The sequence below is a fragment of the Phocoena sinus genome, chromosome 17, assembly GCF_008692025.1.
Source record: "Phocoena sinus isolate mPhoSin1 chromosome 17, mPhoSin1.pri, whole genome shotgun sequence".
Classification (NCBI taxonomy): domain Eukaryota; kingdom Metazoa; phylum Chordata; class Mammalia; order Artiodactyla; family Phocoenidae; genus Phocoena; species Phocoena sinus.
The window spans coordinates 8,842,964-8,868,455 of NC_045779.1; the positions used below are offsets into that span (position 1 = coordinate 8,842,964).

At 41.1% G+C, this 25,492-nt stretch overlaps 1 protein-coding gene across 1 annotated transcript in view; it reads left to right on the top strand.

Moving 5' to 3' along the window:
• The first annotated feature begins 703 nt into the window (after positions 1–703).
• Positions 704–25,492, top strand: part of NKAIN3 (sodium/potassium transporting ATPase interacting 3) — a 518,578-nt gene continuing 493,789 nt past the window's right edge. The window contains 1 exon segment of the mRNA XM_032609360.1: positions 704–956. Within this exon segment, the coding sequence (XP_032465251.1) occupies positions 903–956 (54 nt within the window). The 5' untranslated portion in view covers positions 704–902.

The window sequence follows — 25,492 nt, forward strand, 5'->3', positions numbered from 1 at the left end:
GCCGCAGGGGCAGGGGCGACCCTGGCCCCGGGATCCCGGAGCCGCGCGCCCAGCGCCGGCCGAGCGGACGCGCCCGCGCTCGCAGCCCGCCGTCTCGGAGCTCGGCCCGCGCTCCGCCGCGCTCGCCCGCCCTCGGCTTCTCGCCTCCGGGCCCGTCTCCCACGGGCACCACGCCGTCTCCACTCCCACCCTCTCTACCTCCGGGGCACCTCAGCCGAAGCCGGTTCCCTCCTTCGCACCCGCCTCGACCACCTTCCCGACACCCAGCACAGCCCCCAGCGAGAAAGCCCCGCCCGGGTCTCCCCAGTTCCACCCGCCGCCGAGGGTCTCCAGCACCCGCAGACGCCCCTGTTCACGCTCATTCATATTCATTCGCATTCTCATTCTCTCCTCCTCGTCCTCCCTCTCCAGAGTCCAAACAAGACAGGCCGACCCTCCCCCCGGCACTCCCTTCCATTCATCCCTTCCCGCCACACGCACACGCACACGCACACACACGCACGCACACACGCAGCCCTCTCCACTTTTCAGAAGCCCACCTCCTACACACTCCCCTCCCCTAAACAGACTTCCACCCACTCACCATCTGTAGCCTGCCTTCCGCCCCCGCCCCGCCCGCCCGGCCCGCCCCCCTCCCCAGGAAGCAGACCTGCACAGCGGGCGGCAGGGACCCCCGCCAGACGCTCGGGTCGTGCTGGCCGTCCTGACCTCTGCCCGCCCGGGAAACTAACAAAGGCGGCGCGCGAGCCCGGCCCCGAGAGCTGCGAGCGGCGGCCGCGGGGCGGTGGAGCCTGGGCCGGGCCGGGCGAGCGCCGGGCGGGGGCTGCTCAGGAGTTCGGAGGCAGCGGCGCCGGACGACGCGGACCTCTGGCGGCGCGCGCCGCTCGGACAACGCGGGCACCATGGGCTGCTGCACCGGGCGCTGTGCGCTCATCGGCCTCTGCGCGCTGCAGCTGGTAGGTTCCTGCCCCGGGACCGGCCTCGCCGGCTCCCTCCGCGGAGCCGCAGCTCCGGGCGCCGGGCGGGCGGGCGGCCGAGCCCCGCGCTCCCGCCGGCTCCCACCCTCCCCGCCGCTCCCCTCGCACTGCCCTCCCCGCCGCGGGCACTCACCGGGTCGCCCTGCGGGAGGGCGCTGTCTCCCCGCGGCCCCGGGCACGGGGGTTCACGCGCCCCCGCCGGGCGTCGCCACGAGGTCCAGGGGCTGCTGCCCGGGCGCCGGGGGAGTGAGCGACTTCCCAGCTCCTGGGTTGGCCGGCTGGCTTTAGCACCTCCGCACTCCCGCTGAAGTTTCACAGGGGCTTGTGGGCTCTCTCTTCTCGGGGTGGTTTCCAGTAACGTTGTGTAACAAGGTGCGTGGGAATGCCCAGGTCCGAGGAGACGGGGCGAGCTCCAAGTCTTAGTTAAGAGGCGGTTCTTCCCTCCTGCGGTTGAAAGGGGGTGATTGAGGAGTCTTGGATCTCCAGGAAGGAGGTCGCGCTGTGTGTTTTTAAACAGAGTGTTTCAGCCCCTGCCCTTCCAGTTTCTCTTTAGATTTTGTAGGAATGTTGCGTGTTCAGACAGCGATAGACTGACAGCTGTCATCAGGGTGAGAAGGCGCAGTGGCTTGCCAGGAAGTGCATGGAATGGGAAGAGTGGAGATCGATAGGGCTTTCAGTGGGGAGCGAATGCTTATCTTCACATATGTCCTGCTGGGACCTAGACTGGGCCTGTGGTCTATTTCATAGTCACTTGAGGTCAAGGCCACAGACCTTACGTGTGAGACTTGTGTGTGAGAGATTAATAGACATCGCTCTTTTATTACACTTAATACAGACTCAGTAGATGCTCTGTCAAGCTTTCTTCCAAGTGTTGTTTTTTAAAGTCACAAACATTAGCTAGCATATTTTGACTAGCAAGAGGAAAAAGGTTTTCGGTGAGTTTGACCAAGTCATGTCAACCCTTGCAAGACTCATTAACTGAGGGATAAAATAATGCTCTTTCTTTAATAGTTAGTCCTTGTACCCACGAACGTTTTAAAAGGCTTCACTTTTCTCCTCCGTGTTTTACTCTCCCATTAAACCCTCACTTTAGAGGTGCTCTTCATTGTTTACATAATGTGTGCATAATTTATATATTTATAGATCTGGAATCAGTGAGTACTTTTCTTTAAATCTATGGAACAGTCCCTTTTGTCCTATTTAACAATAGGATGTATTTTATAGAGTTTCCTTGAAAAATAATTTGAAAATTCACTGGAACATGAATTTTTTTCATTAAGGAGAGGTCAGAGGATAATTTACACTTTGGTTATTAGAAGTGGACGTGGCTTATAAGCTGGGAAAACAATAAATATTTAGTCAACCTTTGAATATGCAGAATTGTAGATGGGCACACTGGATTGTATAACCTATAGTAGCAGAATCCTTTCTGTTTTATGTGGAAGTAACATGGAAGGGTTTTTGATGCAGCAGATTTATCACTGTAGTTATGATTTCCTGAGCTGAGGTTGTAATACTTGTGATGGTGATGTGTTTGGTGTTTCATGTGTCAGCCTCGAATGCCTGCATTTTCCACATACACCTTCTCAACTGATAGAAATGCAAGTTACTCGTCAAAGCTCATCTCAGAATTCCACCTTCTCTATGGAGTCTTCCTTGGTGCTCCAGGTAAAGACCAATCCCTTCTCTTCCTTTAATTGCACGGTAGGTTGCTTTTTCCTCTGTTAGAACACATTTCATCCTCTTACATTATTTTAGTGATTTCCACATTACTAGACCGTAAGCAGCCTGAGCATAAGGGTCAAACACTGTTCATCTTTGTAAACCCTGCGAGTCCTTAGAAGAGCTCGTATTAGGAGAGAAAACATACAGCTGAATGGATGACGGTAATTAACATTTGCGATCCATACCGGGTTTTTGCATGAACACTATTTTACCCCTAAAACTGTCCTCTGAGGAAGGCACCCAGTTCACAAGTTTGCAGGTGAGACAGCTGATGCTTGTAGAGTTAAACACCTTCTTCAGCTCAATAGGTTTTGGATGGTAGAGACAGCCGAGTGATGGTAAACGCTTAATAATTGGATCTCGGACAAAACAAAACATATATGTATATCTTACGTTGTTACATAATACATTATAAATCTTACATCTATATAAGGATGTGTAGCAGTCACTTTGACAAATAATAGTAATAAAATACGCAGTACTCTTTATTGTAAATTCTACATAGCCGATTAATTCTGGCAGAATCTCTTTAGTTTGATGAACTTGATGGACTCTTGGTTCTGTAGTTCTGACATAAATGCTGGTTAATATTTTTATTTCCTTTGAGGAGGAATAGGAAGGTGAAACCAGGAAGTTGGTATTGTGACTTCACTCCATCGATGACATGATATTGGTTCGAACCCAGGTGGAATTCTAGACTGCCCCCCCCATAGCCCGAGGCCAAGGAGGGGCAGAAGAGGCAGGCAACTCCCGATTTGGTAGGCGGCAGGTTTAATTTGCAAGAGAATTTACAACACTTGTCTTGGAAGGGCTGCAAGATGAGTTGCTCTCCGCCCCCACCCACAGCAGCCAGAATCTTCAGTTTATTTAGAGACCTTTTTGGGTTCAGTCATGTCTACCGTCCAGATGGTCTCAACAACACATTGCTCTGTACAGGCTGCATCCTTGAAACAAGCCCGACTGAGGGAATGGTGGGCAGGACATATATTCAAAGACTGGGAGGGAGTGGGGAGCCTCTCATTGCCCGGTTCCAGCTCGAGGGTCAACTGGAGGTCAGGTCCTCTCCATGACCTCCTCGAACACATGAACAGATTCTTTGCAGAATTGGGTAATAGTTTTCAAGTACTGGAAAATTATTTCCTCAATTTTTTTTTTTAAATTTAACTATAGGTGATTTACAGTACTGTGTTCGTTTCAGGTGTACAGCTTCAGATTCTTTTCCATTATAGGTTATTACAAGGTATTGAATATAGTTCCCTGTGCTGTACAGTAAATCCTTGCTGTTTATCTATTTTACATATAGTAGTGTGTATCTGTTAATCCCAAACTCCTCTAATTTATCCCTCCTCCTCCCCCGCCCCCTTTGGTAACCATAAGTTTGTTTTCTATGTCTGTCTGTTTCTGTTTTGTAAATAAGTTGATTTGTATTTTTTTTTTTAGATTCCACGTATAAGTGATATCATATAATATTTGTCTGACTTACTTCACTTAGTGTGACGATCTGTAGGTCCACCCATGTTGCTGCAAATGGCAATATTTTATTCTTTTTATGGCTGAGTAATATTCCATTGTACATATGTACCACATCTTCTTTATCCATTCATCTGCCGATGGATACTTGGGCTGCTTCCATGTCTTGGCTATTGTAAATAGGACTGCTGTGAACATTGGGGTCCATGTATCTTTTCGAATTAGAGTTTTCATTTTTTCTGGATATATGCCCACCAATGGGATTGATGGATCATATGGTAAATCTATTATTATTTTTTTAAGGAACCTCCATACTGTTCTCCATAGTGGCTGTACCAATTTACATTCCCACCAACAGTGTAGCAGGATCCCTTTTCTCCACACCCTTTCCAGCTTTTATTATTTGTAGACTTTTTGATGATGGCCTTTCTGAACCATGTGAGGTGATACTTTGTTGTGGTTTTGATTTGCATTTCTCTGATAATTAGTGATGTAGAGCAGCTTTTCATGTGCCTATTGGCCATCTGTATGTCTTCTTTAGAAAAATGTATATTTAGGTCTTCTGTACATTTTTTGGGGTTGCCTCAATTCTTTTGTGCTATTGGTAATATAATGACATGACACATTTTAGGTTGAATACACATTACTAGAAAAAAGTTTTCCATCACTTTTTTAAGTCTAGACGATCAACAAAACAATGTTACACCCTGATTTTTAGCATTTGCCAATTTCTTTGGTGTAAATACTCCCACCTTGGCCAATTTGAAGTACAACATTACATAGCATTTCCGTCATACAGATAAAATAAGCATAAATAACCTCAGAAGCATAGAAAAAGGAAGACAGTAAAATAATGAGGAAAGGATGTGTTTTAAATGTTTAGTCCCTCTGTTTTTAATACAATTTAAAGTTTTTATTATTTATTTTAAAATAAGGGTTGTGTTTTACAACTGGCTCATAAAATCCTAAAAGTCTGACTTTCTGATCTGGTGTAAGCCTCCTCCAGCATGCCACTGGGTAGGACTCCCAGATCTCTTGTTGTTTCCAATGAAACCAGCTGTTATTATTTTCCCTTTCGTGTTTTTTTCTGCTCCCACCAACTGTTGGAAGATGGGGGTTATGAAGCAACAAATAAGTGCGGGTGTTGAGGGCGAATGGTATTCGGAGGACACATTCGTTGAAGAGAATCTACGTGCTGATGACTGAGTCACTGTGCGGACTATTAAAAGATGGTCCATTAACTCCTTCTTAAAGTTAAAGAAACAAATGAAAGGTTTTTATCATCTCATTCACACTTCATCCGACCTCCCTCCTCCCCAGATTGGTGATATCATTAGGGAGAATTTACCGTTTTGAGGCTAGTGTATTTGGATGCGCTTTGGTTTGCAAAATCTCACTGTTCTTTCTACTTCCTTCACTGCACTGCTCTGGCCACCTCCCAAGTTACTGTGCTTCTGCCCTCGAGCACATTTGTGTGTTTGCCTCAGATGCCACATTCACGTTCTTAATTCTGCTAAGTGAGCTTGGAGAGAATGTGAAAAGCGTGAGTGCATGCCTGTAGAAAACTGTGCAAAGTAAATCTTTTCCGAAGGAGCAGTTCATCACCAGGTAACAGATTCATCAAGTCACCCAAGAACTTTAGACACATTTTTGTGAGGCTACTTTTGATTTTTCTTGTTTCAGAATAACATGTATTTTATTATTATGTACGTGTGAAACACTTGATCATATGCTTTTATTAAATTGTGTTGGTCGCCACATTTAAATGAGTCTTCATGGCGTGTTTTTCAGTCTAAAATTTCTTCCACGTGCATTTCTGAGCCGCTTTCTCAGAATGGCCCCAGCGAGATGTTGAACTTAGCTTGGCGGGACTTGCCCCCACAGAGCTTTAGATGTCTTCTCAACATCACAGGGGCAACTTCGTCTCCGAATATGGTTATTACCAGGGGAGATTTATTACACCTTGCATCACCTTATGGACAGGTTACCACCATATTCCTATGAGGCCTAAAAATCGCAAACTCTTACTTTACATATCCACAGTAACAGAAATCTTTAGAGGATTTATAGAAAACCAGCAGCTCTTAACACCTAGACGGACTCTGTTTTTATTTTAGAGAACATCTTGTCAAATGAAATAAAGCTAGTAATTTTTTTCTCACAGTGAAAACCAGTTAACTGTCTCTCCACTCCACATTCAAACCGTCTCGTGATCACCTGTGACACTGTGGTGCTGAGATAAAATGTGTTGAGAGGGGTCTGAATGATGGTGGTGTAGTTGTGGTAACATGTTTTTAAGCAAAGTTTTATGAAGGGTACCCCTCACTTACAGATATCTGGCGGTAGATGCAGACACATTTATTTTACTACGTAGATGTACTGGTGCTTTTGTTTTAAGATGTTTTTAATTTTAACAGCTTTTTCTCTTCTCCTGAAAAATATAATTTGTAATCATTTAGTTTCTATTCTTTTTCTATATTTAAATACTCTGGTTCATCTTATGAAACTTAGAGAAAGAGAAATTAAAATTTCGGCTAATAATGAGACTTTAGTTATGACGTGATTGGTGTTGAAACCATTACAATATTCTGCGTGAGCCAGTTTTCTACAAATCCAAATCCATTTACAGCTCTCTTGTTATTTAAGTGTACAGAGTATTGAATTTGCTTAAGAAACGTTATATTCTTATAGTCTTATGGGTTGAATTGTGTTCCCCCCAAATTCTTGTGTTGAAGTCCTAACCCCCAATAACTCAGAACCTGACCTTCTATGGAAGAAGGACAATTGCAGTTGTAATTAGTTGAGTATCCTTATATAAAAGGGAAACGTGAACACAGGCACGCACACATGAAGGATGCCATGTGACAGGAAGAACAGGGTGATACTTCCACAAGCCAAGAAAAGCCAGAGGTTGCCAGCGAACCACCAGAAGCTGGGCGAGAGGAATGGAACAGATTCTCTCTCAAAGCCCTCAGAAGGAAACAACCTTGCCAACACCTTCAAATTAAACTTCTAGCCTCCAGAACTGTAAAACAATAGAATTTCTGTGTTTTAAGCTACTCAGTCTGTGCTCCTTGTTTACAGCGGCCCTTAGCAAACTTTCTTTGTGTTTATCTCTTTGTGTCCATGCTGTTTCTTTTACTGGATTTCAAGTCCACAAATGGCAAAGACTGATTTACTCACAGAATTTTACACTACACCCTGCAAAGGGTAAGCACTCAGTAAATACTTGGAGAATAAGTTCATGCATAAGTGAATAGCTAAACTTCATTGAGGTTTTTTTTTTTCTGTGCCGGGCATTGCTGTAGATACTTTTGAAATCATGTAGTTCTCACAACCATTCATTTTAGAGATTTAGAAATTGAGGTAGAGAGTTTAAGTGACATGCCCAAGAGTATCCAGCTAGTAAACGATGGAACCAGGGTTCAGATTTGAATCTGCCCTCGCTCTACTGTGTTCTTTGCTTCCTGGACTTGAAATAATCAACACCATTCAACCATTATTCATAGAGTCCCAAGCACTGGGTATACAGGTGTGAGCTATTCAGATATAGGCCTGCTCTTTTGGAGTTTACATCTGAGGGCAGAAGGGCTGCCAATAACTATGTAAACAAAGATTACCTAATTACAAGTATGAAGTGCCATTAAGGAGATGAAAGTGTAATATACACCGAGAAGTAGGGAGGGGTCGTCTTCGCTGGGGTAGTCAGGAAGACTTCTCAGTCCTGCAGAGGGAGGGGAACCATTCTAAGGAGAGGAAACCAAATGTGCAAAGCCTCCAGTTTTGAAAGAGCCTTGAACGTTTCTAGATGTGACCGGAGTCTGGTGTGGCGAGGGCACAGCATGAGATGGGGTGCACGCGGTGAGATGGCATTGGACACCTGCGGTGGCACCGGACTTCATTCAAAGAGCAATGGGGATCCACTGGAGCATCTTAAACAGAGTCCTGGCGTCCAGTGCCTTGTGTTTCAAAATACTCTCATTGCTGAGTAGAGAACAGACTAGAGAGAAACAAGAGAAGAAACGGCAGCCAGGATCTTCTTCTGTTATTCTGAGCAAGGGAGAATTTGAATCAGACACATGCGGGAATTAGAATCAGGATAGATGGGGGAAGGGATGGACTTGGGACATGATTTAGGAGTAAAAGCCTAGGACTTGCTGAGGGGTTGACCCGCACATTTTGTGTAACAGACTTGAATTGAAGTGCTTTTTACTGAAAGTGGGGAAATTGGGTGTTGTGGGTGTGAAGGTGGAGCCAGGAGTGTTTGGAGACACAAGGGTTCTGTTTGAGACACTAAGATTCTGACACCTAAGGCCAAGTAGCTGTCAGGTATCTGAGCTTGAAACTCAGAGGACAACTTTGGACCAAATATTCAGACTTGGGCACCATGTCCAGTACTGGTATTTAAAGCCTTGGAGGAGATCAGTCAAGAGAGAGAGCATATAGGGAGATCAGCTCGGTGCTTTGTGACCACCTAGAGGGGTGGGATAGGGAGGGTGGGAGGGAGACGCGAGAGGGAGGAGATATGGGGACATATGTACATGTATAGCTGATTCACTTTGTTATACAGCAGAAACTAACACAACATTGTAAAGCAGTAATACTCCAGTAAAGATGTTAAAAAAAAAAGAATCAGAGAGAGAAAGAGCATAAAAATAGATGAGAACAGGATGGAAACCAGGACTCAAAGTGGTAAAACTGAGAAAATGGAAATGCACAAAGTTCACTGAAATGGGACTATTTATATATACTTGTGTTATTTTATTCTTTGTAAAATATCAAGTGCTATTGATTTTTTAAAAAAATGGTCCCCAGTTTTAATAAAGTCATTTTCATTCTGGTCACTTCCATGTGGATTTTTGTTTTGCCTAGTGTGTTTTCCCTCTAAGAGTATAATCCTGATCAGAAGATGTTGAAAAATAAATTGCTTTCTCTCCCCAGAACTTCAATAGGACTTGCTATTTTAAAAAATGAGCTGCTCTGTCCATATTTTTTCACCTTTCTCTCATCAATTTTACAATGTATACTTTAGGTCTCCAGGAAACATTTGAACAGTTATCCAGATTATATAAAGGAAGAATTTCAAATGTAAGCCTAAGAAATTTTGAGTTAATATTACTTAAGATTTTGGCATTAGAGACATATTAATATAAACTTTGCAGTTTCTTTGCAAACGTTTGTATATGTGAGCAGAAAATAAAGCAGACATATTTGTGTATATTTTGACAATTTTCCTAAGCATATGTTTTCATCAGGTGAAGTACATCTTGCATTCCAAAGCAGGATTTCAAGTGCTTAACAAAAATTACTCATTAAAGATAAAAATAAAAATCAGAACAGAAAACAGAAAATTTCAGGGCTTTCACCACAAGATGACAAACCACAGAAGCATCTACCTTCCCTTCTTCCCAAGGTCCCAGCGAATGAAGCAGCAATAGTGCTGGGAAGAAAAATGGAACAAACAGATGACCAGCCAAATGGGGGGACCCGGGAAGATAAGAAGCAGAGCGTATTTGATCAGAGCATTAATATAAGGCTGTGTGTGGCACCCAGGTGTGGTGTGTTAGGCAGAGATCCAACACTTGATCCGCTTGCTGGGAGGGGCACCCTGGCACGGGACTGGAGACTTGGGTGCCTTGTAGTGTTGCATTTTGAAAGTTAGGTGTCTAATATCATTGTGGAGATACTATGGAATAGGAGAATAAATGTTATCAATCATTCTGAAAGTGAAGCTGATTCATAGGCAAGTTAACATTTATAGTAATTTAGACAAAAAATGAGAAGGTTAAAAAGAAAACCACAAATGATTATCTTTTTAATTGCTTGTTTTGATTTTCTTGTAAAACTTATGTTACACAAAGAAATTTTAACATTAATTCTGGAAAAAGATTTTTCAAACAATTTTGAAGACATTTCGAATGTCAGTTTTAGGGAGACTATTTGACAAATGCTTGATGAGGTTAAAGCGGACCTTCTTTCTTAGGTGCATCAAAAATTCATGCTTTTAATCCCCATTAACACTAATTGATGTTAATGTGTGTGAATCTTCATGCATTTACAACAGAACGTAACATTAGACTAAAAGATGACACTGTCTGTCAATGATTGGTATTCAAAATGCCAGTTAAATGGTAGAACAAGCAAATAGCACAAACTATCTGATTTACATTTTTAATTTGATATATTTGGGAGATACTAAAATAAAACAGGAGATAGGCCCTAAATGTCCTTTAATGGAACATTCCTTTTTTATTATTTTTATTGGAGTATAGTTGCTTTACAATGTTGTGTTAGTTTCCGCTGTACAGCAAAGTGAATCAGTTACACATATACATATATCCACTCTATAGGTCTAGGTAGAGGATTGGAGAACAGATATTTTAAGATGGGCATAGTAAAAAAAAAATCTGGGGAAATCCTTGAGCCTTGCATAGTCACGGAGTTAGGGAAGGTGAAATCCTTGAACTAGCAGATTGCTCTTCTGTTGGACTCTTGTAAGAGCATCCCCAGTTCCTAGATTTGGAGGAGAAGCATCTGTCTATTGGGACGGGAGATGAGGCTGAAGGCCGGTGGGCAGCCGGGCTGGGGATACTGACAAGGGCTCTGATTGCAAGAATTAGACGGTCCTTTGTTAAATGAAGGGAGGGCAAGATCGTGCCAATGTTAATGATCTTGTTCTGTTTTTCTAGGTTTATTTCTTTTTTTTTTTTTCTTTTCTGCCTAGAGGACCACTCCTTAGAATGGCTTTGCTGATTAATTATATTCCTGAATCATTAAGTAGGATTAAATGTTTGAGTTTCTTCTCTCCACTCTGTCCACAGGTACTCGTGTTAAGAATGGTTTCATACAGAGGCCTAGCTCCTTTATTAACAAGCGGTATTGGAATAGGTTTGTAGCAGTCAGATTCTCGTAAGAGATAAGAGCTCAATGGATGTGATGATAAGTCATAAATATATTTCTGACAGTTTCTCTCTATTGCAGTCATTAGAGACCATGGTTATACTTTGGTATTGATTCACATGTAGTATAATAAGTGCTTGCATGTGGGAAGTGCCAGGCTACAGAGGTTGATTGGTTAAATCTGTTAATTAAAGTACAAAGTGGAATGCTCTGCTCTCCAGTTGCGTTTCCTGTACTGATAACTAGCTGTGACTGATCATAATTAAGATAATGGGAAATACAAAATTCTCGTTAATGGCAGCTCGTTACCAATTTGTATTTAAAATATAAATTCTTGATGAGGGAGCTCTTTCAAATTATAATTTATGAAACGTATCATATCTTAGATTTGAGAGGTCTTTAAGAAATGATCTAGACCCGTCTTTAGCACTACAGCAGGTCAAAGTATGAATCTTCAATACTGAAGACCCTGCTGTCGATTCTTAAATATCTCTGAGAATGGACATTTTCACCAGTAGCCAAGTCCTCCTTATATATTTTTTTTTTTTTTTTTTTTTTTTTTTTTTGTGCTATGCGGGCCTCTCACTGCTGTGGCCTCTCCCGTCGCGGAGCACAGGCTCCGAACGCGCAGGCCCAGCAGCCATGGGTCACGGGCCAGCCACTCCGCGGCATGTGGGATCCTCCCGGACCGGGGCACGAACCCGCGTCCCCTGCATCGGCAGGCGGACTCTCAACCACTGCGCCACCAGGGAAGCCCCCTCCTTATATTTTAATTGAATTTCTTGTGCTTCGATTTCTGTTCTCTCTTCTGTACATTTGCCTTTTATCTGCAGATGAAGGCAGTGATGTACTAGGGCCAGCTCGGACCAACCGGGGAGAATTTACTGCTATGTTTCCGGAAATTCTGTGAGCCACTTGTTAAATACAGCCTTTATTAAGCATTAGTTACATACATTTTAAATTATATTAAAATCCAAAGTAATAAGTATCCCAGTCTCAGCCCTTCCTAGTTATTTTTACTGCATTGCACTGTTATTGGTGCTCCAGGGGTGATTTTACATCTGTGGTGTCTGTGGGGTAGAAATTCTATGTAACAGTACACTGCTAAGCATCGCCTTCCAACTCTGCATCCAGTGGCCTCAAATTGGTAGCTAAAAATCTGTTATGGTGGAAGTGTTCATGTCATAAAGATACGCAGACTCCAATCAGGCCTTCCTCTCACTCCTCAGAGCGAGTCACTCATGATTTACCAGCCGCCACTGGGATGGGGCTTTCCTCAGAAGAAAGCAGATTTTCTTCCTTGGGCATACAAGAGCTGATTTATAAAGCCCTTAATGTAACTAATTAATGCGTGGATAGAAAGTGTATTTCCTAACCTAAATGTTTTATTTATTGCTTTTGAGTGCATCTGCAGAATTGTATAAACATAATGGAGAAGTTTTTATTTTCGAAAATTCCAGTATTAACTCCTTTTGTATAATAGCTCTCGGACTTCCCTAAACATTGGAGTTGACAGCTGATTTGTGACTAAATGATCCAGAGTTGATCATCGTTTCACTTCTAGGTGACTGACTGGACTCTAGAATCCCACACTGAGAGGAAAGTCCTTTCTGCCTAATGGGTGTTGCTTGATTCCTGTGAGGGAAGGACTTACGCCTACGCCCAGCTACCCCACTTGCCTACTTGTTGGTCCTCAGAGCTCCTTCCACGGGGATGTCAAGTAATCAGTGGCAGGAAGACCAACATACCCTCTTACACCATGTCTGGTTCTTCCAGGCTTGGGATGTTTTTCCATTGTCCCCACATTAAAATACTAAATATTCAATCTTGCAGGAGGCTGTGAGAAGATGATTTATTTGAGAGCACACTAAAAGATATTCGGCTCATAAAATTTATTTTCTGAATTTTAAAAAGTTCCCTTGTTACAATATGAAATAAAATCCGATTGCCCCCTCAGTTCCCTTGTTTCATTCTTCCAGATATTAATATTTTTCCTATTTACAGATGAGAAAACTGAAATGTGGAGACATTATGCTGTATATTGAAATCATGTTAGGATATGGCTTAAGCCATCAGAAATGTAGAAAAGTGGATAACAAATTTTTGCGTGTGTTATCTTAAGACTGGATTAAAAGAGAGAGTTGTTTCTCTGGGCTCAGGCCAAACCTGTTGGAAAGAGTAGCTATTTAAGCAAGTAGTTTCTTTATATAAAATGTGATTTTAAACTACGATCCAAGTGACTTAAGTAATAAGAAGTGGCATTGTAACTCTTTGAAGCAGCCTTCTTTATTCTTCCATTTCTGTTTGTAGAAGGTAGCTTTCCTCATGATGGATATGTATTTTTAGAGTCTCAGGAGGCACCCCAATTTATCCTGCAACAAAAGAATGAAAGGTAAGGTTTGTGCAGACCAAATATTCTACAGTTTGTGCATGCTCTACTTTCTTCAACAGATGAACCACTTCTGACAATGCTTTCACTGTCCAGATAGAATCTTCTAATACCATCGGGACCTCAACTAACAACTGTCCTCTCTCTCTCCATAAGACTTGAAGCCATGAATCCTTTTTGCTCTCTGATGGGAAACTCTTCCCTGGCCTGGGAGTGTGTGATTGTCAAAGATCTAAATACTGCATCATTGACTGAGTGTCTTGAATGCAGGGCCAATTAGGGGAGAGCATTAGATGAAGCCACTGAACCATTAGGAAGCCTGTGAAGGTTCCCTTACAGCCTTTTCATCTAAAACAGAACTGTGGTTGGCAATACAGACGGAGTTGTCCTCAGGGATCTGTCCTTCGCACACGGGGTTCTGTTGAAGCGTTTCACAAGAAGGAGACAACGCTTTGTAACATTTCACAGACTACATCATACAGAGGAACACTGGTCATCTATTATTAGTATGTTAGTTTGACTAGTCCTAAAGTGTCTTTATACATACTTTTTTACTCCTTCACCACGGATGATACTTTTATTGGAGGGCAGAGGTTTTGGGGAATTTAAGATATAAATAATAGCTCGATTTTCTTTCAAGACAACACAAGTACAAAATATTGATTTTCTTAGTATATTTTTCTTTCTTAATGACAAAGTAGTTTGGTAGTTAAAAATATGCATGGATTCGAATTCAAGATGCTTTACTTTTGTCCCATTATATTGAAGAAATAATATTATTTGCATATTTTAGAGGACTGTACCTAAGCTGAAGAGATAATTATATTTAAACATTTTCAGACATCTAAAGTTTATATTTCTTATATTTTTAGTCACCATAAAATTTAATTTGATTTTGCAATGTTGATTACTAATACCAATGAAAGGTTTAAAATGCCCTTTGGAGAATGGTAGTTAAAAGCTCTTTTTTATGAATAGAAATACACTTCTTTAGTCAATATGTATTTTCCATTGTATTTAATTAGGAGGTAATCTGAAATTTAGATTTGGGTCCTACTTCACCTGCAATACCTATGTGCTTTCCGTGACCCAAAGTGAAAGGAAAAGCAATAGAGAACCATTATCCCACAGGCATCACAATTACTGGTTAGCTTACTGGTTAGCTGCTGTGTAGCCGCGATTTTCTCCAAGGTGCTCACATGAGTACAGGAGGCTCACCTTATGGGGGGGCGGGTCACGACCGGATGCAGGATTAGTGCTATAAGGACAACATTTAATGTGATATAACTGAACTCAAGATAGCAGCAGAAAGTTAGATGACATTAGAGATAGGCTGTCCAGACTGAAGTACGTGTGAGTGGAAAGATAGCAGCAAATCATGGCAAACTTCATAAGCTTCATCTCTAAGCCTGAGGAATAAAATCCTTAGACGTTTCTGGGAGTTCCTGGTATTTGGACTTATTTTTTTTCTATCACATTCCAGTATAGGGGAAATGGTGTTTTTGACAGGATTAAACTACACACTCATGTATAAACTCCATTATGTGCAATAATAACAACTTGCAAGAAGGTCCTGGAGAGAAAGATGTGAACAGTAATAAATGACAGACAAAAGACGAATCCACGGTGTAATGTTCTTTAAGCAGTGGATATTGAGATGCGTAAATGGAAGCATGATATGTAGCAATCCCGTCTTGTCAGCTTCGATCAGATAAGCCAAAGGATGTGATAGTTTCATATTTCTCAGTGAAATATTTTGAGAAATGTACAGTCCAGCTTAAAGGGAATGCTACTTTGGAAATAATTCAGAAGGAAAAATGAAGGAATTTGGACTGTTTAGCCTAATGGTGGGTTATTAGCATCACGAGGAACTGTTTCAGAATGTTGAACGGAAAGTCCCCTCCTCCCCCCAACCTCCTCCTGCTTCAGTCTGTGTTTCCTTCATCCCTGGAATCACTGTCCTACTCTGCCTATTCTGACCCACCTCAGTTACTGAGCCAATGTTGACAGAATAGTACGTGTGTCATCTTCAGCTCTTCAGTTCGTTGCCATTAAGTCTTTAAATCACATACATAAAACTCTTCTCAGAAGCACAAAGAATGAAAGATAATAATACAGCAAGGTGACTGATTAGAGAAACTTGGACACCTTAGAAGAGTTGTTCCTCGTTCGTCCTTATCCACTTGATTCTCAAGCTTTCTTGGTGCTTCCCAAGATCTGACAACTGCTAACTCGTGCTTCTAGCCTATATAGTTGCACGGGGCCTGTCCATATAATAAGACGCAGTTGATGTTAACTTACACCATATTTAGTTACATCTGTTACTTGTGCTTCCTGCATCAGTCTCTTACTACAGAGAAAGATGCAGACAGTGAGGCTGACATAGCGACTTGCATCCCGGAGACCCTCCCTCTGCAGACCCCAGCTGCAGCTCTATCTGTTCAGCTGTCCGTTGTGACGGTAAAATTACAACTTACTGGTGTCTGTGCCGCTGCTCCTGTGACCACCATCTGCCTGTGTCGTGCCATGAATTCTCTCCTCAGTTGTATTTTTGTGAGTGTGACATGCTTACGGAGGCTCTCAGAGGCCACCTGGAGCAGTGTTTTATGATCTGGCCTTTCCCACCCATGTAGCTGAGAAAGGAGCCGTGTGAAATTTCCAAAACGGCCACTTCCTTGACGTATGAGAAAGGTGCTATCAGAAACTTGCACCTTATGGCAGCAAACGGTGGATAAGACAGGTGCATAAAAGGTGCCATTACAGAAAATGAGTTTGACGTTAATTTAGGTGTGCAAGTGATCAATTCTTAACTGCCTACTTCCCAAATCATTGTTTACAGTTACTACCTGGAGCTCGAGAGTAGATGCGTGTTTCTTTCTACCACTCCATTCGCTTTTCTCTCCATAGTAAAGCCATGGCGGTGACTATATAATTATTCTCTTCTACAAAATGGCAGGCGTGATCAAATTCTGTAAACACTTTTGTCTGAACAAGATGTGTTATGAAGTTTCCTGGAAGAAGATTTTGGAAATTGTTTCTATGATGATTTAAAGAACAGAATAGATTGAGGCTGCTTTTGTCTGAAAGGATAGATTCAGCCTCTATTAGTCAGTGTTCTCCAGAGAAAAAGAACCACGGTGATATGTAGACATATATATCCTATTATATGTGTATATGAGGAGATTTATTATAGGGATTGATTTATGTGATTATGGAGGCTGAGAAGTCCCCGCCTGCTGTCTGCAAGCTGGAAAACCAGGAGGGCTGATGTCCACGGGCGGGAGAAGATAGATGTTCCAGCTCAGACGGTGAGAGCAGATTCTCCCTCCCTCAGCCCTTTTGTTCTGTTCAGGTCAACCACAGATTGGATGGTGCCCGCCAGCATTCCTGAGGGCGAGCTTCTTTAGTCAATCAGCTGATCCAAATGCTGATCTCTTGTTAGAGACACCCTCTTGGGCATGCCTAGAAATAAGGCTTTTTTCCAGTTTTACTGAGGATTAAATGACATACGTTACTGTCTAAGTTTACGGTGTACAGCCTGGTGGTTTAATTGACATATATTGTGAAGCGATTGTAGCAGAAGGTTCAGCTAAACAGTCATCAGGTCATATAGATACAACATAAAGAAAAGAAAGAAAGAAAAGGAAAAAGATGTTCTTCTTGTGATGGGAACTCTTAGGACTGACTGTCTAAACAACTTTCCTGTATATCATACAGCGGTGTTCACTGTAGCCCTCACGTACTTTACAGCCCTAGTACTTGTCTACCTTATAACTGGAAGTTTGCCTCCTGACCACCTTCCTCCGATCGCCCTCAACCCTCCTCCACCTCTGGTAATCCCACATTTGACCTCTTCTTCTATCAGTTTGTTCGTTTTTTAGATGCCACACATGAGTGAGATCATACAGTATGTCTTTCTCTGTCTGACTTGTTTCACTTAACATAATACCCTCCAGGTCTGTCCATGTTGTTGCCAATGGTAAGATTTCCTCATTTCTTAGGGCTGGAATATGTGTGTGTGTATATATATTAAAAACATGTAATATTATTATATGTAATATGTATTATATAATATATAGAATATACTTTGGGAGATATCTATAAAAACTTTATTTGTTCATCATTCATCCATCAGTGGACACTTGCGTTGTTTCCACGTCTTAGCTGTTGTTAATGCTGCTGTGAGCATTGTGAACATGGGGGTGCAGATATCCTTCTGAGTTTATGTTTTTGTTTCCTTTTAGATATATTCCCAGAAGTAGAATTGCTGGATCATGTGGTAGTTCTATTTTTAATCTGGGGGGGAACCACCATATTGTTTTCCATAGTGGCTATACTAGTTTACGATCCCACCAACAGTGCGTAAGGGTTCCTTTTTCTCCACATCCATACCGGTGTTTGTTATCTCTTGTCTCTTTGATGATGACCATTTTAACAGGTGTGAGGTGATATCTCAGTGTGGTTTTAATTTGCATTTCCCTAATGACTAGTGATGTTGAGCATCTGTTGGCCTTTTGTATATCTTCTTTGGAAAAATGTCTGTTCAGGTCCTTAGCTTATTTTTTAATTGGGTTAGTTGGGGTTTTTTTTTTTTCTGTTTTTGGCTGTTGAAGTGTATGTGGTTTTTTAATATATTTTGGATATTCATTCCTTATCAGATATATGGTTTGTAAATTTTTTTTCCATTTTGTAGATTGTCTTTTCACTTTGTTGATATTTCTTTTGCTGTGCAGAAGCTTTTTATTGATAGTTTGCTACAGCTGCACTTGATTATTTTTGATTTTTTTGCTTGTGCTTTAGATGTTATAACCAAAAAGTCATTGCCAAGGCCCATTTCAAGGAGTTTCATGGTTTCAGGTCTTACATTTAAGTCTTTAATGGATTTGGAGTTAATTTTTGGGAGTGGTGTAAGATAGGAGTCAAGTTTTATTCTTTTACGTGTAAATATCCAGTTTTCCCAGCACCATTTATTGAAGAGATTGTATTTTCTCCATTGAGTATTCTTGGCTCCCTTGTCAAATATGAGTTGACCGTATATGCCTGTGTTTACTTCTGGGCTCTTCATTTTGTTTCATTGATTTGTTTGTCTGGTATTATGCTTGTACCATGCGGTTTTGTTTACTGTAGCTATATAGTATAGCTGGAAATCAGGAAGTGGATTTCTTTGACTATTCAAGGTCTTTTGTGGTTCCATATAAATTTTAGGAGTTTTTTTTTTTTTTTCTATGTCTGTAGAAAATGCCTTTGGAATCTTGATAGTGATTGTATTGAATCTATACATGGCTTTGGTAGTATTGACATTTGAAGAATATTAATTCTTCCAATCCATGAATGTAGGATGTCTTTCCGTTTATTTGTGTCTTCTTTGATTTTTTTGAAAAATTTGTAGTTTTCAGAGTAGAGGTCTTTCACCTACTTGGTTAAATTTATTCCCAAGTATTTTATTATCTTTGATACTATTGTAAATGCTTTCTTTCTTTTTCACAAAATCCATTGTTAGTGTATAGAAATAGTATTGATTTTTGCATGTTAATTTTGTATCTTGCAACTTTAGTGAATTCATTGATTAGATCTAACAGTTTTTTAGTTGAGTCTTTAAGATTTTTTCTATATAAGATTATGTCATCTGCAAATAGAGACAATTTTACTTCTTCTTTTTCAATTCCCAGCCTTTTATTTCTTTTTCTTGTCCGATTGCACAGCTAGAACTTCCAATACTGTGATGAATAGGAGCAGTGAGAGGGGGCACCCTGTTTTGTTCCTGATTTTACAGGAAAAGCTTTCAATTTTTCATGATTGAGTATGATGTTAGCTGTGGGCTTGTTATATATGGCCTTTATTGTGTTGAGATATGTTCCTTCTGCGCCTTATTTTGTTAAGAGTTTTTTTTTTTTTATCCTGAATGGATGTTGACTTTTGTTAAATCCTTTTTCTGTGTTTGCTGAGATGATTGTATGATTCTTTTCTTTTATTCCATTAATGTGGTTTATCACATTGATTTGCATATGTTGAACCATCCTTGTGTCCCAAAGATAAATCCCATTTTATCATGGTGAATGGGCCTTTTAATGTGCTGCTGAATTTGGTTTGCAAGTATTTTATTGAGAATTTTTGCATTTGTATTCATCAGGGATATTGGCATGTAGTAGAAGTAATATTTTATCAACTCTCTGGGCATCCCTTAGTATAGTCAAATTAACGCATAAAATAAACCATCACACATCAGTTGTTGGAAGCAGAAAAATAAACCATGCAGCTTTCAGTAAAATTGATAGACACACAATAGGTACCTGATACTTGCAAAGCAAATATTTTTCACATTTGTTTATTTTTATAATTGTACACTTGAAGTAGTCATTTCATTTAAGTATGATGCAGAACGTTTTTAATATTTTAATCATGTCTTTGAGCCAGTTCCCTTCTCTTATTCACACTTAAACTTGTAACTCTCGAAATTAGAGTCTTTGGGAAGCTCTACGTTGACTAAACGTTTTTGGTTGCATCAGGTGGCTTCAGATTTGAAGGCACGAGGAAATTTCAAACAAGTCTGAACTTTTAATATCGGATGATGCCCTCTCAGTTTGGCTTGAGATCTTAAGGATCTGAAACTTAGTGGGTTCAAATATGTGATGGGATTTCTGCATTTATCATTTATGACTGCACTGAAAAGAAACATCGCCCCAAGGACATATTTCTCAGGATATTCCATGCCCCATAGAACTGACTTAGAATGAGTTCTTCTCTATTTGAAAGGGACCTTATTCTTTCTTTCCCTCCCTTCTCCCTCTCTCCCTTCATTCTTTGTTCACTCTTCTCTCTCTTTCATTCTGCCTTTCCTATCTTAATTTGTTTTCTACCTTCTATTAACTTTGTGTAGAGAAAAATGAGTTTGAAAAGTTAATAATATGTTGCATAATAGCACATATTTTTCCTGAGTGCTAATTTTGAATATTTTATTCCCATTTGATATTCTTGTAGCGCTTAAAATTAATTCACTTCCACCAACATGATTATTTGTGGGGCTTTTTGGAGCCTCATCTATGGAATCACAGCAGGGAATTGTGACTAGATAGAACTGAACTAAATTTCAGAAACCAACATATTCATTCATTCATTCATTCACCATCCATCCATTCATTTGTTCGTGAATTTCCGCAAGGGTATTTCGTAAGGGCTAACCATGTATCCTGCACAGTGCCAGATACTGACTCAATAGGGTACACATAGTCCTCCCTCAGTGGAGTGTGGCATGTATGATAACAAAACATAGTTCAGTCACAGTAAATGTCTGAAGCACAGAGGATCATCACATGAGTAACTGTTATAACATATGTGGGAGATTTTTTGACTAATGCTTGGGGTAGGAGTGTGGTTAATAGTAACATTACCTATCCAAACGTTTGAAATCATTTTTCTTTACTAGTGTCCACACTGTATTTATGACTATCTATGAGATGAATTTAAAAATCAACCTTGGGGCTTCCCTGGTGGCGCAGTGGTTGAGAGTCCGCCTGCCGATGCAGGGGACACGGGTTCGTGCCCCGGTCCGGGAAGATCCCACGTGCCGCGGAGCGGCTGGGCCCGTGAGCCATGGCCGCTGAGCCTGTGCGTCCGGAGCCTGTGCTCTGCAACAGGAGAGGCCACAACAGTGAGAGGCCCACGTACTGCAAAAAACAAAAAAACAAAAATCAACCTTGTTCTGAGAAGTTTATAGTCTCGTGACCAAAGACAATTAAGTAAATAGATAATGTCAATGTAATGTGCTGTGATACAGAACTAAGCCCTAGAAGCTCCGGGGTCCTGAGTGGGCATCTAACCCAGCCCGAGAGGGGACTCAGGGACACTTTCTGGAACCGTGATATCGGCACAAAGCGTGAAGGATGGTGGCCTAGTGTCAACGAATTTGGATAAGATTAACTGATATAATCATGAGTAAGTAATTTATGCTCAGTTTTATTGTAGACAAAGTAGAAGGTCAAACCACGTGGCACATTAGCAGTATCTAAAATAATGAGAAATATTAATAAAAATGGAGTTTTCTGGTGACAAAACAATCCACCTCACCTTCTTCAAGAGAGGGAATAACAAGATGTGCACATTAAAAAGCACGCCATTGCACCGGTGTGTCCCTGTCACACAGATGCTAAGGTTTGCTAAGGAGTTGGAGAGTCCCAGAAAGTGTCGCTCGGATCCTCAGAGGTGAGAAAGCAGGAAGTACCAAGCAAGGGGCCCTGGACTCCAATCCTGATCTTCTGTAGGGGAGGGAGGCTCGTAGCATTTTAAGCAGAACAGTTAAGATTGTTTCATAAAACTCTAGAGTCTAAATAAGACTTATTGGGAAAGTGTTACTGAACTGGTTGACCGGACCAGCTTTGGAGTCATCAGATTCCCACAGTCATTAAGGAAACTGATGCTGAGAATGGAAAAGCACAAGCTTTATTCAACAGCCAAAGGATGGAGAAGCAGGAACCGAGTTTGCAAATGAACTTCTCAATCCAGTTCGGGTGGAGGCACCAAATATATAGTAGAGTCGAGGTAAAATGGAGGGAAGTGGACAGAGTCGGAGGAATATTTATGCGTTATCCAGTAACATGGGTGTGGTTTGGACCCAGAACTGATGCAGCTCTCCTTTTTAGTCTTTGTATGGGCTTTTCCAACTGTTGTCATGGCAATTGTAAACTGTCATGGCGCTGGTGGGTGTGTCACTTTGTCTTACAATGAGCTTATAATGAGGCCCAAGGTCTGCTGGAAGTCAAATCTGCTCTCTTGGGCCTAGTTGGTTCTAAACAGTTCTTGTTTTCTTCTCTTTGCAGATTCCTCCTGAAACTTAGATAAGAGTAACTGGCTTCCATTAGAGGGAGAGGCAGGGGTATGATTCTGGGGCAATAGCCTTGGTAACAAGAGAGTTTCTACTATTGAAACAAATCTTAAAACTGCTAGTTTAGAAAGTGTGAAGTGGTTCTAGATTTATTAAAATCTAGATTTTTAAATTTATTTTTATTTATTAAAATTGTTAAATTTCTGTTTATTAAAATTCTTGCTAGGGATTTTCCAATTTAAAAATTAAGATGCTTCACTTCACCTTCTTGCTAAGTGATGGCAAATCCCTCTAGAAATATACACACATATGAAATAAAAATGGTAATTTTAAATAGGTGTTATCACAACTTCGGACACGTTCAAAGAGAAACATAGCATGAAAGAGTTAATCTTACATGCTGTGTCTTTTAAGGGGACACTTGAGGATTGTAGTACACATCCCACTTAAGAGTTGAAGTATCCAACTGCATCTATCATTGCCCTTGTACACAAACTATGTTTAAAGGAAGCATATTTTAACTATACTGTATTATTTTCAGAAGTATAACAACTCTGGTTTTTGAATTATAACAAGTAATAAATACAACGTGCTAATTGTGTTCCACAGTTGAAATCTTGATTCATATAGACATGACTCCAAATTGTAGCAATAGAGCAAATCACTCGATTCGATTTTCCTACATAGCGTTTTTCTATATATGGAAAAATTACCCACTTTTTAAAAATAGATTCCTAAATCAGTAAACCCTGGTGAAGTTTTAGTGTTTTTAGATCAAATATTGGCAGTTTTGTATGTTTCTCCCCTTTTATTTGTCCTGATTCTGTTGGCAGATACTATGCTACATTCACATGAATATGCTTTATATTTGAATATGGTTATCTTCTCTGAATTACTACTCTGGGCCAATATCCCATATTGCTATCATTCTTTGGTTTTTTTTTTTTTTATTATTTGTATATATTTCCCCCTTTGTAGGAATGGAAAGATTCGTGCCATCCTTGTTTTTTTTTTGCGTTACGCGGGCCTCTCACTGCTGTGGCCTCTCCCGTTGCGGAGCACAGGCTCCGGACGCGCAGGCTCAGCGGCCATGGCTCACGAGCCCAGCCGCTCCGCGGCATGTGGGATCCTCCCGGACCGGGGCACGAACCCGTGTCCCCTGCATCGACAGGCGGACTCTCAACCACTGCGCCACCAGGGAAGCCCATCCTTGTTTTTGTATTCTTCACCGTGCCTGTACTCTGATTTATGCACAGGAGTTGCTCAATAGATATATGTCGAATTTGGGTGAATGGGTTATTATATCTTCAGTATCGTCAGGTTGCTTTTGCTTGCAGGAAGCAACGCACCCAGGTAAAAATTGGTTAAACCGGTGCTACTCAAAATGTGATCCACAGACTGGTATCAATACATAAATTTCATTTCTGACCTGTGAGGAGCTAAGTAATTAAGTCAGCGTTTAGACCCATTTGTAGCAATTTGAATTTGTCCTGACATTCAAGTGGTTGACCATTATCTTAGGAATTTTTAATTGAATTTTAGAAAAGGTTTTGTCCTCAACAGATTGAAAATTACAAAAACAAATGTCCTTTATTACAGAGTGTTTGAGAAGCACTGTTTATTAATGAATCTCACGTAACAAGAAATCCAGAGAGAGCTCGCTGCTGGGGTCGGATTATCAGTTCAATAGCATTAGGGCTCTATGTGGTGTTTCTGGGATTCTCTTGGTCTTGTCTACTCTAGTTACATGTGCTTTCTGCAGTTCTAAGCCTCGTGCTTTCATGTGAAAATACTCAACTCAGGAAGGAAATGGGCAGATAGAAAAGAGCCTTTCCTCTTTCACAGCTCTCTTTTCATCTGGAAGGAAAATCTTTTCCAGATTTCTCTGCATATTTAATTGGGTCACCTGCCCTCTCTGGACCAATCAGTGCAGTACTGTCATGGCCTAGTTCACCAAGACCCATCCTCCGGGTAGGACACCTCACTGCACGAGCAGAGCCAGAGTTCTGTTGACAAGAAGGACAAGAGAATGCTCTTCTGCGCCTTCCTCTGAAGACCTAAAATTATCAGAAAATGACATAACCACTGGCAACATTGCAATAAGTAAGGAGGTATGATCATAGTTCAACTTTATAGACTATTATGCTTGGTATTTTATGTAGTTCTTTGTATTTCATACAACCACCTTGCATATAGCCAATGTTATCCCTAGTTTACAAATAGGGAAAATGAGATCTAGAGAAGCTAAGTATCTTGCCCAAGGTCACATCACTGGGAGGTAAAACAGAGCTGAGAATCAAGCTCTGCATCATGAAGGTCCAGACCCAGGTTCTTTCTACTCTGTTACAAAGCCTATTTTGATTTGCTGCCCGTGGGGTGTACACAGTATCCGAAACCTGGGAAAGTCTGACCCAGGGAGACCGACTCGAGTGATGCCCTCTTTCACATAGGTAATGCGAAACATCTTAACATTTCTACGTGCAGTTAATTTAATTTCTGGCACATGGGTCTACACTTTTTTCTTATCTGGTCACTAAAATGTAAACCTTCTTTGCTCTTGTCTGAAAAGCATCCCCTATACATCATCTGTCACTGTCATTACTGCCCCAGAGGTCAAAGGCCACCTCTGTTGTCGTGGGATTGGATGTAATATGTAGACAGATGTATCCTCTGTAATTCTGCAATCTAGAAGACCACTCACTGGTCAATAAGACCCCTCTCCATGGTGGATAAGTATAGCTTGAAACTTTACTAATATCGCGGTACTATTTATCGGCAGCACTGTGGCTTACCTAGGTTTTCTTGGGCTTTCAAAAACCATTTTCAACCCTAAAGAGGGCCACACAACCAACCTTCAAGCACTTCTTTACAACAGAGTTCTTTGGTAAACTGAAAATTGCCCAGTTTATGGAATTCTCCCTCGATCTTACAGTTTCTCATATTCCAATTCCCTAGAAAATTGCTTTGAGAAAGATGAGACGGTATATCTCTGGAGTGGTCCAGTTTTTTTCATTCTGTTGCTGAGCCGGGCATACAATCCTAGTTATCTTTGGCCATGCTCCTTTTTGCAGGTGATAGTCTGTTCTAGTTAATGCATGTATCACAGCAAAGTGTACAGGGCTGTAAAAACAAGCTTTGGAATATTCATCTTTAATGCCCAAATGTGTAGATTTTATTATACATTTCTGAAGATTTTAGCACTTATCAAACTAT